Source organism: Olea europaea, unplaced genomic scaffold (genome assembly GCF_002742605.1).
Source record: "Olea europaea var. sylvestris unplaced genomic scaffold, O_europaea_v1 scaffold1661, whole genome shotgun sequence".
NCBI classification, from domain to species: Eukaryota; Viridiplantae; Streptophyta; class Magnoliopsida; order Lamiales; family Oleaceae; genus Olea; species Olea europaea.
The window spans coordinates 2,914-16,592 of NW_019234275.1; the positions used below are offsets into that span (position 1 = coordinate 2,914).

Sequence of the window (13,679 nt, forward strand, 5' to 3'; positions counted from 1 at the left end):
GGTAACGCCAGAGAGAGCAGCTGCGACTGCTGTGCTGGTGAATGATTTGCGATCAAGGTTGCTGAGCCAGGATGAGTAATTTTCCTCCTTACGTTGCGATATGATACCATGTTAAGATTTACATTTGCTATATGTATTGACAATATTAATAATGTTACATAGTCATAATACAGTTCAAATCCAAAACAAGAACAATTATGCTACATTAATCTTCGTGTAAAATATACAGAGACTGTGACAAAGAGTCGCCTTAGCTGTCTAAAACTTTATCACCAACAGGAAGCCACCGATATAATTTCATGTTTGTATAAACTCGAAGAACCTGTCAGTGTTAATTTTTCATGCTTCTACTTAATTTAGTACCATTAGGCATGTACCTACAAGCTACATGCCATCTCCAGTATGACAGAATGGTAATACATCTAGAAAACAATTTGATTATCAAGACAATCATAGCATTTTATTAAAGAGCCCAAAAAAAAGAGGTTCAATTATTCAATAGCCATGCGATTTATTACTTGCCATCTGCATGCACACAAAGTAGTGGAAGTTGGATAACCATAAAGGGAATTAAAAGTAAGCAGATGAAACTGCATCAAATATCGACAAGACTTAAAAACTAGTTTTTTCAACATAACACGCTGATAATTTTCCATTTTGCTGGTTCATTTTGGGAGTGGAGTCTTCACAAATTCCCACGTGGTCTTATGAAAAGCCTCATTAGAACTTCTCGACCCCGCTACTTCATTGATGGGAACCGCATCGGTAATTTCTTTCAAATCATCTTTCGTAAGCTTCAATTTAAGAGAATCAATATTGGAGTGAAGATTCTTAATTTTAGTCGTACCTACAAATGTTAGAAGATTGAAAGATAAATCAATAAATCATCATTAAAACCGCTGCAATTCATGAGATCAATGTAATATCCACATTTCAGTCACCATCCATTGCATTACAGCATCCGCAAATGATAACAATTTTCCAGAGAAAGGCCTACATAAACTAGTTATGAAATAATCTCACTTCACGATCCAGATTTTCAAATCTTTCTATCTAGGAATAAATGGCCAATAACTATAGGGCATATATGCATAAGATGAATCTTGCTAATTGATGCTGAATTAACAAAAAGCTAGCACAAGCAGATACATTTTTTTTTCTCTCGTTCTAACCCTTTCCTCTCCCTGGAAGAACAGGGTAAAAAGAAAAGGAATATCATTTTTTTTATGACCGTGGGTGTTCAAACTAGCTTACGCGCTCCTCGACTAATCCCACGGGACCCTGAAGTTTATAGCCGGATACTCACCTCAGTAGCTTTGAGGGGATTCGAACGGGTGACTATTGGGGAGCAAAACCAAGACCTAACCACTAACATAAATAGAAATCTATGAAGAAATGTTGGTTTTCAAACCCATCCCTAATAAGTGAGGGTACCTGAAATTCAAGAGGTGCTTAGTGCTTAGCCGTGACAAGTAGTGGTGGTTATTGGTCTATTCTATCACAAATAAGGGTTCAACTTCTTGTTCAGCAAATAATATGTTTAGAGCAAAGTCTAGAGCACGCCATTTACTACAAGCAGATAAACAAAACAGATCATAAACTCAATAGTCATGAATTATGCTTATATTCTTCAGGAAAACATGTTGCCTTACTCTTCACTTAGTCTTGCATTGTTGAACACTTGTGGGTGATATCTGCATTACAAACATGATTTTTGTTCGACTAATCTAATTTAGGTGCACTAGCTCTAGAAATAAATGTGGTAGCAAAATTAACACTCCTCACACCTGTCAACATAGTTGATAGAGTGGGATACTCGAGCCATTGGTTGAGTTCAATGTGAAGGAAATATTTATCTTGGGAAGCCCAATTTGCTCAGTTTGAAGGATAGGAAACCTCAAGAAATGAATAGGAGTTGGAGATCTTTCTCCCGGGGCGGAGCCAAGATTTTAGTTTAGTGTGAGCAAAATTTTTTCGACGTCGAATGTCGAGGTTTTGGTCATGGATTTACTGACGATAAAAAAATAAAATAATAGTACGACAATACTAAAAACGACATAATTTATATATTACACTTGTTCCTTGCGAGTTTTCATACTCTGTGCGAACCGGCACTGCGACGCCGCGATAGGGACGAATTCTCTCACTCGCGGACAAAGAGTTGGATTGATTCAAATGAATAAAATGGGTTTGGATCAATTGAATTTTGAGGGAATGGGTTTAATAGGACTTCTCTCTCTAGCTGGACAGGGAAGTGGGTTAAAAAAATAATAATAATAATAAATAAATTCTGCCCAAATGTCCAGTGACACGCTTTGGCTCCACCCATTCTTTCTCCTCTCTGTGTGCCTGTTTATGTTCAGTGGTGGTGGAGAGGCATGAGTCTAAAATAGAGACTTTCAATCTTTTGAGAGAGAAGGAGCTTTAATTTCCAAATTCCTTTGCCCAATACTTAATGTAACTGAATTGGCACTGAACTGATTCAAATAGGGAGGCCCAGTTAATTAGTTCAAATGGCTGTTTCGGCTTTGTCCATGTCACAATTCAGTTTCAGTTCCGTTCATTACTATAGTTGTAAGCTAATTAAAACACCCAAATGCATGCATCTCCAAGACGATTTCTGTTTACATACTTTTGAATATGAATATTCTTACACTCTCCTAGAGGAAAGATATGTTGTAATAAGAATATAGAGTGAGGTCAGTGTCAAAGTTTTCTAAACAGATAGTTCAAATATCTTTAATACTCTATATTTCCAATCTCTCAAACATTGTTTCTACTACAGTACTTAAAGAAAAGCTTCTTATATGATTGGCTTACCTGGAATAGGAACAACATCGTCTCCTTGATGAAGAACCCATGCAAGCGCTAGTTGAGCAGGAGTGCATCCATGCTTCTTAGCCAATGCTTCTACACGAAAGTATAAGACTTTATTCTTATCAAAGTTCTCTCCCTGAAGTCTTGGGTGATCTGCCTGAAGGTACAAAAATGACACTACTTCTCAGCAACTAGAGATTATAAAAGCGAAGAAACTACAAATTGATCTTTGATACTAAAGAAGATATTACACATTGAAAATTTTAAAAGACATAGATGCGTACACACCAATGAGTTATTTTCCATGCTTCCCACAACAGCCTTCCCAGCAAAAAACCCTCGACCTAAGGGACTGTATGGAACTATTCCAATCCCAAGTTCTCTATGATCCATTTCCGAAAAGAAAAAAAGAAACACTACATGAGATCATAATCTTTAAATATGAAGGATGACAATTAGAAAAATAACCGACACAAGCTTGAATTGTAGTAGTGGAAAGAAGATTAATCAGAGTATTGAAGCATTGATAGAAAAGAGGGAAAATACTTATTGTATTCTAATTAAAAGCACAACGTTCAAAACACTAACTGAGACGGTAGTTTTAACCATTAGTACTGCAAATTAAATTCAGGAAGAAAAATACAAAAACATGGAAGCATTAAAATAGAATACAGGAGCTCAACATTGTAATGTTAATCCTAGGAGAAAAACGACATCAAATAATTATGTTGTGCAAAATTAATTTCAAATTCAAACATCAGCTCTTAAGTTCCTATTTAGATAGCAAGTTGCAAAAATGTTAGCTGAATATAATATTTTATGAGTGTTACAACAAAAATGGGTTGTAATGCTTCTTTGACTGCAATATATACAATGTTCTAATTCTTGATGGATGTAGGTTTTGATAATTAAGCAACCTTTTATTTTGAAAGAATAATGCTATTGGCAGTGAAAACTATCAGCAATCGTCCTATGTAGCGTATACTTAGCAATTTTTTATTTGATGTATAATTCAAAAAATAACTACCATATATATATATATATATCAAATACCAAATTGTGAAGTGTATGCCACATAGAGCGACTATTAACAGTCTTCACTACGAATAGCATTACTCTTAAAAAATATATATCTATATATACATTTCTAAATATTGATTTGACATCATTTCAATCACAAATTTTTCAATAAAATAATATTACACATAAATTCAAAAAATTTTCTCATTTTTTAACCACACATTCTCTACTAATCTACTATTTTAGAATATATTCTTTCAAAATAATGTGGCACAAACACTTGAAATTTACTAAAAATCTGATTTTGATTCCTACCAAACAAGTATTAAATAAATGTAAACAATGCGTAATTAGAACGGTTTTGAAGTAAGAAGGGTTCACCAACCTCGCATATGATATATCGGGACTAAGCAAGCCCATTAATGACCTACAAAGATCACTGAGGAGGATCAACATCGGACTATTACAAATGACGAGCTAATTATTGTGTCAAGAAGCCCTTGCATCATCATTGCTATCAAGGATCAATCACAATTTTTGACAAGACAAGACAAATTACGATCAACTCGATCATGGACAATTATAGTCTTCTAATGCTTTTCTCCACCAATCAAAAGGTATCTCGCCATATTATTGACACAACTCCTGATGCAAATATTGTAGCTAGGGTATTTCAAATAGCCTATAAAAGGGAAGGAAGAGAGAAATATATAGATAAAGAGAGAGAAGAAGAAATAGAAAGAGATATGTTGGAGGCCCATATTGGCAACCACAAAAAGGTTAGGTAAGGTGACAAACGGGCTGCGCATTTCACGAATTCAACACTTCATGGCTTGGTTCATGAACCGTTCGAGTTCGTATTGAAAAAAGTCATGAATCAACACAAGCTCAATTTTTTGAATTCATGGATCAGCTCATTTTTTGACTGACTTTATTTATTTCTTAAAAATGCTCTACCTCATGGGAACCAGCCCAAAAAACGGTGATGTTGATGTTTAGCTTGGATGTGATCTTAGCCAAAAGCCCCAAAAAAAAAAAATAATAATAATAATAATGTCGCAGAGAATGTTGAGTGCGTGAAAGAAGTCGCAATTTAAAAAAATGAAAATGACAAATACAGAGACGAGGAGAGATAAATAAAAAGTAAAAAGGAAAAAAGGTAGAAAGAAAAGAAGAATATAGGTTAAGACTCAGGGAGATGGATGTGTGGCCTAAAAGGTAAAAGCCGACAGAGGTAACGCCAGAGAGAGCAGCTGCGACTGCTGTGCTGGTGAATGATTTGCGATCAAGGTTGCTGAGCCAGGATGAGTAATTTTCCTCTTAAGTTGCGATATGATACCATGTTAAGATTTACATTTGCTATATGTATTGACAATATTAATAATGTTACATAAATAGTCATAATACAGTTCAAATCCAAAACAAGAACAATTATGCTACATTAATCTTCGTGTAAAATATACAGAGACTGTGACAAAGAGTCGCCTTAGCTGTCTAAAACTTTATCACCAACAGGAAGCCACCGATATAATTTCATGTTTGTATAAACTCGAAGAACCTGTCAGTGTTAATTTTTCATGCTTCTACTTAATTTAGTACCATTAGGCATGTACCTACAAGCTACATGGCATCTCCAGTCTGACAGAATGGTAATACATCTAGAAAACAATTTGATTATCAAGACAATCATAGCATTTTATTAAAGAGCCCAAAAAAAAGAGGTTCAATTATTCAATAGCCATGCGATTTATTACTTGCCATCTGCATGCACACAAAGTAGTGGAAGTTGGATAACCATAAAGGGAATTAAAAGTAAGCAGATGAAACTGCATCAAATATCGACAAGACTTAAAAACTAGTTTTTTCAACATAACACGCTGATAATTTTCCATTTTGCTGGTTCATTTTGGGAGTGGAGTCTTCACAAATTCCCACGTGGTCTTATGAAAAGCCTCATTAGAACTTCTCGACCCCGCTACTTCATTGATGGGAACCGCATCGGTAATTTCTTTCAAATCATCTTTCGTAAGCTTCAATTTAAGAGAATCAATATTGGAGTGAAGATTCTTAATTTTAGTCGTACCTACAAATGTTAGAAGATTGAAAGATAAATCAATAAATCATCATTAAAACCGCTGCAATTCATGAGATCAATGTAATATCCACATTTCAGTCACCATCCATTGCATTACAGCATCCGCAAATGATAACAATTTTCCAGAGAAAGGCCTACATAAACTAGTTATGAAATAATCTCACTTCACGATCCAGATTTTCAAATCTTTCTATCTAGGAATAAATGGCCAATAACTATAGGGCATATATGCATAAGATGAATCTTGCTAATTGATGCTGAATTAACAAAAAGCTAGCACAAGCAGATACATTTTTTTTTCTCTCGTTCTAACCCTTTCCTCTCCCTGGAAGAACAGGGTAAAAAGAAAAGGAATATCATTTTTTTTATGACCGTGGGTGTTCAAACTAGCTTACGCGCTCCTCGACTAATCCCACGGGACCCTGAAGTTTATAGCCGGATACTCACCTCAGTAGCTTTGAGGGGATTCGAACGGGTGACTATTGGGGAGCAAAACCAAGACCTAACCACTAACATAAATAGAAATCTATGAAGAAATGTTGGTTTTCAAACCCATCCCTAATAAGTGAGGGTACCTGAAATTCAAGAGGTGCTTAGTGCTTAGCCGTGACAAGTAGTGGTGGTTATTGGTCTATTCTATCACAAATAAGGGTTCAACTTCTTGTTCAGCAAATAATATGTTTAGAGCAAAGTCTAGAGCACGCCATTTACTACAAGCAGATAAACAAAACAGATCATAAACTCAATAGTCATGAATTATGCTTATATTCTTCAGGAAAACATGTTGCCTTACTCTTCACTTAGTCTTGCATTGTTGAACACTTGTGGGTGATATCTGCATTACAAACATGATTTTTGTTCGACTAATCTAATTTAGGTGCACTAGCTCTAGAAATAAATGTGGTAGCAAAATTAACACTCCTCACACCTGTCAACATAGTTGATAGAGTGGGATACTCGAGCCATTGGTTGAGTTCAATGTGAAGGAAATATTTATCTTGGGAAGCCCAATTTGCTCAGTTTGAAGGATAGGAAACCTCAAGAAATGAATAGGAGTTGGAGATCTTTCTCCCGGGGCGGAGCCAAGATTTTAGTTTAGTGTGAGCAAAATTTTTTCGACGTCGAATGTCGAGGTTTTGGTCATGGATTTACTGACGATAAAAAAATAAAATAATAGTACGACAATACTAAAAACGACATAATTTATATATTACACTTGTTCCTTGCGAGTTTTCATACTCTGTGCGAACCGGCACTGCGACGCCGCGATAGGGACGAATTCTCTCACTCGCAGACAAAGAGTTGGATTGATTCAAATGAATAAAATGGGTTTGGATCAATTGAATTTTGAGGGAATGGGTTTAATAGGACTTCTCTCTCTAGCTGGACAGGGAATTGGGTTAAAAAAATAATAATAATAATAAATAAATTCTGCCCAAATGTCCAGTGACACGCTTTGGCTCCACCCATTCTTTCTCCTCTATGTGTGCCTGTTTATGTTCAGTGGTGGTGGAGAGGCATGAGTCTAAAATAGAGACTTTCAATCTTTTGAGAGAGAAGGAGCTTTAATTTCCAAATTCCTTTGCCCAATACTTAATGTAACTGAATTGGCACTGAACTGACTCAAATAGGGAGGCCCAGTTAATTAGTTCAAATGGCTGTTTCGGCTTTGTCCATGTCACAATTCAGTTTCAGTTCCGTTCATTACTATACTTGTAAGCTAATTAAAACACCCAAATGCATGCATCTCCAAGACGATTTCTGTTTACATACTTTTGAATATGAATATTCTTACACTCTCCTAGAGGAAAGATATGTTGTAATAAGAATATAGAGTGAGGTCAGTGTCAAAGTTTTCTAAACAGATAGTTCAAATATCTTTAATACTCTATATTTCCAATCTCTCAAACATTGTTTCCACTACAGTACTTAAAGAAAAGCTTCTTATATGATTGGCTTACCTGGAATAGGAACAACATCGTCTCCTTGATGAAGAACCCATGCAAGCGCTAGTTGAGCAGGAGTGCATCCATGCTTCTTAGCCAATGCTTCTACACGAAAGTATAAGACTTTATTCTTATCAAAGTTCTCTCCCTGAAGTCTTGGGTGATCTGCCTGAAGGTACAAAAATTACACTACTTCTCAGCAACAAGAGATTATAAAAGCGAAGAAACTACAAATTGATCTTTGATACTAAAGAAGATATTACACATTGAAAATTTTAAAAGACATGGATGCGTACACACCAATGAGTTATTTTCCATGCTTCCCACAACAGCCTTCCCAGCAAAAAACCCTCGACCTAAGGGACTGTATGGAACTATTCCAATCCCAAGTTCTCTATGATCCATTTCCGAAAAGAAAAAAAGAAACACTACATGAGATCATAATCTTTAAATATGAAGGATGACAATTAGAAAAATAACCGACACAAGCTTGAATTGTAGTAGTGGAAAGAAGATTAATCAGAGTATTGAAGCATTGATAGAAAAGAGGGAAAATACTTATTGTATTCTAATTAAAAGCACAACGTTCAAAACACTAACTGAGACGGTAGTTTTAACCATTAGTACTGCAAATTAAATTCAGGAAGAAAAATACAAAAACATGGAAGCATTAAAATAGAATACAGGAGCTCAACATTGTAATGTTAATCCTAGGAGAAAAACGACATCAAATAATTATGTTGTGCAAAATTAATTTCAAATTCAAACATCAGCTCTTAAGTTCCTATTTAGATAGCAAGTTGCAAAAATGTTAGCTGAATATAATATTTTATGAGTGTTACAACAAAAATATTTGAGAAATATGGGAAACCTGCAAAGTGGAAATATCTCTTCTTCGACATCACGAACCCAAAGGGAATAGTCCATTTGTATAGCAGTAATAGGATGAACTGCATGAGCCCTCCTTATTGTGTCTGGACTAGCTTCACACAACCCAATATATTTAATTTTACCTTCGTTGACTAGCTTTTTAAGTTCACCCATCTGAAACTCCAAATCAATTATATCAACAAGAGCGACCATGTTGTAAGTGAACATATGGTTAATGACCACTATCCTAAATGGATATATAGGGCCAGATGAAAAAAAGAAAGAAAAGAAAAGAAAAAACTCACAGTGTATTCAATAGGTACACTAGCATCAATCCGGTGTATGTAGTAAAGATCGATATAATCCACATCAAGACACTTTAGGCTAGCCTCACAGCAAGAGCGGACATATTCCGGAGTACCTTTTACTATAACTCCCGAAGCATCAAATCCAGCTCTACCAAACTTTGTAGCCAATTGAACCTTTTCTCGAGGTAATTGCTTTAATGCCTGAAAATTGATAATTCCCAGAGTTAAGGAACTCAAAGGTGACCACGAAATACCCAAGTGTTGCATTTGGTGACTTTCGAATTAAGAGTCATCCAATAATAGTCCATGATTTAAAAGATTTTAGCATATCTTTAAGAATCATCTAAAGACCAAATTATATTAAATTTTAAAGAGAAACGTATTCAAATTTCTTGTCTTCCTTTGTCAACTTTGTATTACACATGCGATAGTTAAACTTTTATCAATCATAATTCCCAACTTTTGAAGGAAAACTTCTGCAAGTTCACAAGTTTTATGATAAATAACTGCAAGAAGTTTTAAGCAGATGGATATATTCGAGAAATGAAGCTATCTGTCCCTTTTTTTCCTTTCTTTTTGTCACAAAATTTCCACTTAATATTTTTATTGTCGTGGATTTAAATGTAAGAAAATGGAGCTACAATATCATTATTCTTGTCCACATCAACTTTCAATACCAAAAGAAACAAAAATATCTTGCCAGCATATATATTCAAATGTGCTGCCTAATCAAGAATAAGTATCTCGAAAGAACATACCTTTCCTACCAAGTACTCGTTGGCATGGTTCGCACCATAAACATTTGCTGTGTCAAAAAGTGTAATGCCTTTACTAAATGCCTCTTTGATTATTGCAATTGCGTCCTCCTCAGGGACAGGATTATTGTAGACACCTGAAAGCCCCATACAACCATAACCTAGCTTTGATACCTAAGAGGAAAAACAAGTCATTGGATGAAGCAATGGGGTTGGAGAAAACTAATGAATGATTGCATTAACTGCCAATCAATTTGCTGGAGCTTAATATGGGGGTGGGAATGCACTGACAATATCAGTCTGCCAGAATTCTAAGGCCCCGTGATTTTTCACCCCAAAAATTGATTTTTTGACTGTTATTTCCATAAGTCATTTTTAACTTCTTCACTCACTCACATGTGGCCCTCACTTTTCTCTCTAATGATCAAAAAATCAATTCTCAAAATCACTACCAAATGTGCCATAAACGTTCTTTGTCCTTTACTCAGGCAACTCAGTGCTATTTCTCATGTCTTAATTAATTAAGTTGGGGGTTAAAAGCTCTTTTGGCGGCAAACTTTCAGAATGCTTCACTTTATTTTCCAACTCTTTTTAAAGTATACATGGACAAATCAGTGACAAATGCCATCTAGAAAGACCATCAGTTACATAAGCAACAAAGCAAAACATCTCAACAAAACGGTAATATTTACTAAAAGAACAATTTAAGTCCAATAATCATATATGCTTAAAAAAAGATCAGGGACTGAGAAGACACATTTCAATAACAGATGTACTGATTCACGAACAAAATAGAGTATAGACTCCCTTCAAAGAATACAAATGGAGTACAAACAGTGTCTAGCAAGATATGTACGAAACCTTGAGCAATCATTCACTGGTGAAGAAATACAGGGTTCTAGTTCTGGCGTTAACATGCTTGGTCCCGCTTATGGGGGTCAAATCAATCAGTTATAAGAAGAAACGTGTGAATAGCAATCTCATCCATCTCCATATGACAACTTTTCAACTATGACCCCAAAAACCCAAACTCTGCCTTAAGATACGACTAGCCTCTGGATCAGGGACGGAGCCAAGTAATCCAGTGGCTGGCTCCGCGCCCGATTACTATTATACGGAAAGGTCACCCACTCGATTGATTATAATCAGGACACCATAAGCACCACCAACTAGAAAGGTTACCCGTCGAATCAAATAGATCTCTTGATTCATTTGGTAGGGAGAAAAAATTTCAAGTAGGATCTCCAAATTGAATATAATGCGAAAGTGAATTAAGCAAATGTAACATATACCTCAAGTCCTTGGGTACCGAGTTTCACTCGCGGCATCTCAAATTGTTCAGCCATTGTCACCTTTCTGAGCGATCTTCGAAGTAAAGAGTGCTTCTTCCAGAGAGTAGAAGCTACACCATTTTTCACATATATCGAAGAAAATAGGTGGTTGACTGACGTAAGCGATAACGTCATGGTATGGTACTCTCAGCAATTAGTCGTCCTTTGATGAGACCTGCTACACGATACAGGCCATCACATGGGAACGGGCCCGCGCATTAATTGGGCATGGTCCCTTCCTTTATGCGCGAGGAGTGTAGCTAGGTGTACCAAGGAAAAAAATTCTAGATTATGGCATGTTTGAGCTACATTTTCAAAAAAATAATAAAATATTTTTCAATGATAATTTACATCATTTTAATAATATATTTTTTAATAAAACAATATTACACTCAAATTTAATTTTTTTTATTTTTTAATCACACATTTCTTATCAATACACTATTCAAAAATGCATTTTCATTCCAATAATGTGACTCAAATAAGGGCCAAAATTATAAAAACCTCCCCATATTTTATGACAATTCTTTTTTACTCCTTATGCTTTAAAACAAAAAAAACATTCCCATTAGCTAAGCATAAATTTTTCAATATATCATTTTCTCATTAACTAAGAGCTTATTATGCCCTCGTTTGATTCTTATTCTTGTAAAAATGAGAATGAAAAATATAGTCGTTACGGGACCCACACAAAAGAAAGGAAGTCAAATATAGTGATTTGATGTAATGGATAACGATCATATTTTTCATTTTTTTGGCCAAAAAATGAAAAATAAACGAGGCCTAGATGTAAATTTTAGAAAAAAAAATTTACACCATAAAACTCAAAGTGACTTTTCGACATTTTGAATATTTTTAATAAACCACTCAAAAAACTCAAAACAATGAAAATGAACATAAAAATTTCTTAAAATAAAATAATTAATTAAATCACACAAAACCTACACAAATATAAATCTAAATCTCTCTCTCTCTCTCATCCCGATCTCCTTCAAAAACCCTAAACAAATTTGATAAGACTACTCAATTTATAGATTTTGTGAGGCGCAAAGTATGGTTTTCATTCTTCAATGTTAACTGGGTGGTTGAATTTTAGAATGTTACAATTTCATCCTTCTATATCTGTATTAATCTTATTGCTATCAATTTCTCAAAGTTTTCCAACCTCGAAGCGAGCTCGGAGTGTCTGGTGTCGTAAATCTCCTCTTCGTAAATAGATACAGGAAGCAGATGTACTTCGAGGAGAATTTCGTATTGAAAACCATCCTCAAGAGGCTAACAATTGGCTTGAGCACATAAAGTAAGGGGTCAAGAAGTGGATGAAGAATAGGTGAGGTGGCCACCTAATTAGGGAAGGTTCGAATGGCCTCATCTTCGAGGTGTGAGTTAACGGGTAAGGCCATTAAGATAAGAGACATATCTAAACCCTCGGCCTTCGGGGCTACTAGTGGTCAAGTTCCTAGATGAATGGCTACTACTATCACTTGACCCTTTGCTGCTACTACTACACAACATTATGCTTCTTAAAAATTCAATAACTTAAAGGCTTGAACTTTTACATCTTAGGATGGTCGCTCACAAACCCAAAATTCTCGAACTCGAACTGCTTTTATTGGAAGCTCAGTTTGAAACAATGAAAAGTGGGGTATTTTTGGAGGTCCTTGAAAGGTCAAAGATCGTCCAATCTTAGCCCTTCAATCATGACACGTGGCAATCATCTGAGATAGATTCCTATCAACCCAACATATGTTGTCTAACACATGTCATGCATTCGGTTATGAATAAAATGCAACCTCGATATAAGCACCAAATAATGAATAAAATACAACCTTAATAATGTAACCATGTATTATTATATTGCCATATAGGACTTTAAACATACTTTTTAATTTTGTCCTTGTTTGAGCCCTATTCTTGAAAAAAAAAAAAAACTTGAATAGTGTATTGATGAAAAAGGTATTGTTAAAAAATAAAGAAAAATTTTAGATTTTCTTATAATATTGTTTTAATGAAGAACATGTAGTTGAAATGAGATCAAATCACTGTTGAAAAATGTATTTTGATAAAATAATGAGACTCGAACAAGGGCTTTATAAATAAATTATAAGGAAAAGTGTAGCAGCCGCTCCTAACCTTTTCATATTTTACAGACTTTATCCTAACATTTAATTTGTGTCAAAAAGGTCCCTAACATTTCAAAAATATGCATTTGGAGTCCAAATACATTTGACCGTCAATGGACCAACAAAATTGGACTTTGATTAATTTTGATCAAATTGAAATGGAAAAAATGGTAACATTGCCATTATATAACTAGTATGCGTCTCGTGCGTTGCACGAATTTTGTATTTATTTTTGTTTTATTAGCGTAAAATTTATAAATTGTACAATAAGTATTTGGAAATAAGAAATGTTTATTTGATTCTCATCTTTTGGTCGACTGTATATTTTATATCACTATAATTTATTTTTATTCTTATAAATAAGTATAATGAATGTTGTGATTGTATATATGTCAATGATAATTTATTTTTAAT

At 34.8% G+C, this 13,679-nt stretch overlaps 2 protein-coding genes across 2 annotated transcripts; both read right to left on the reverse strand.

The window, feature by feature from the left end:
• Positions 1-433: 433 nt before the first annotated feature.
• Positions 434-3,493, reverse strand: LOC111377480 (perakine reductase-like). The gene is made up of 3 exons (XM_023000587.1): positions 3,106-3,493; positions 2,821-2,974; positions 434-847 (listed from the first exon to the last, which is right to left on the reverse strand). The coding sequence occupies exons 1-3, from the start codon at positions 3,208-3,210 to the stop codon at positions 666-668; spliced, it is 441 nt and encodes a 146-aa protein (XP_022856355.1). The 5' UTR covers positions 3,211-3,493; the 3' UTR covers positions 434-665.
• Positions 3,494-5,506: 2,013 nt separating this feature from the next.
• LOC111377478 (perakine reductase-like) lies at positions 5,507-11,409 on the reverse strand. The gene is made up of 7 exons (XM_023000585.1): positions 11,104-11,409; positions 9,815-9,985; positions 9,054-9,257; positions 8,750-8,922; positions 8,179-8,272; positions 7,894-8,047; positions 5,507-5,920 (listed from the first exon to the last, which is right to left on the reverse strand). Exons 1-7 carry the CDS (start codon positions 11,275-11,277, stop codon positions 5,739-5,741), a joined length of 1,152 nt encoding a protein of 383 aa, XP_022856353.1. The 5' UTR covers positions 11,278-11,409; the 3' UTR covers positions 5,507-5,738.
• Positions 11,410-13,679: the final 2,270 nt, after the last annotated feature.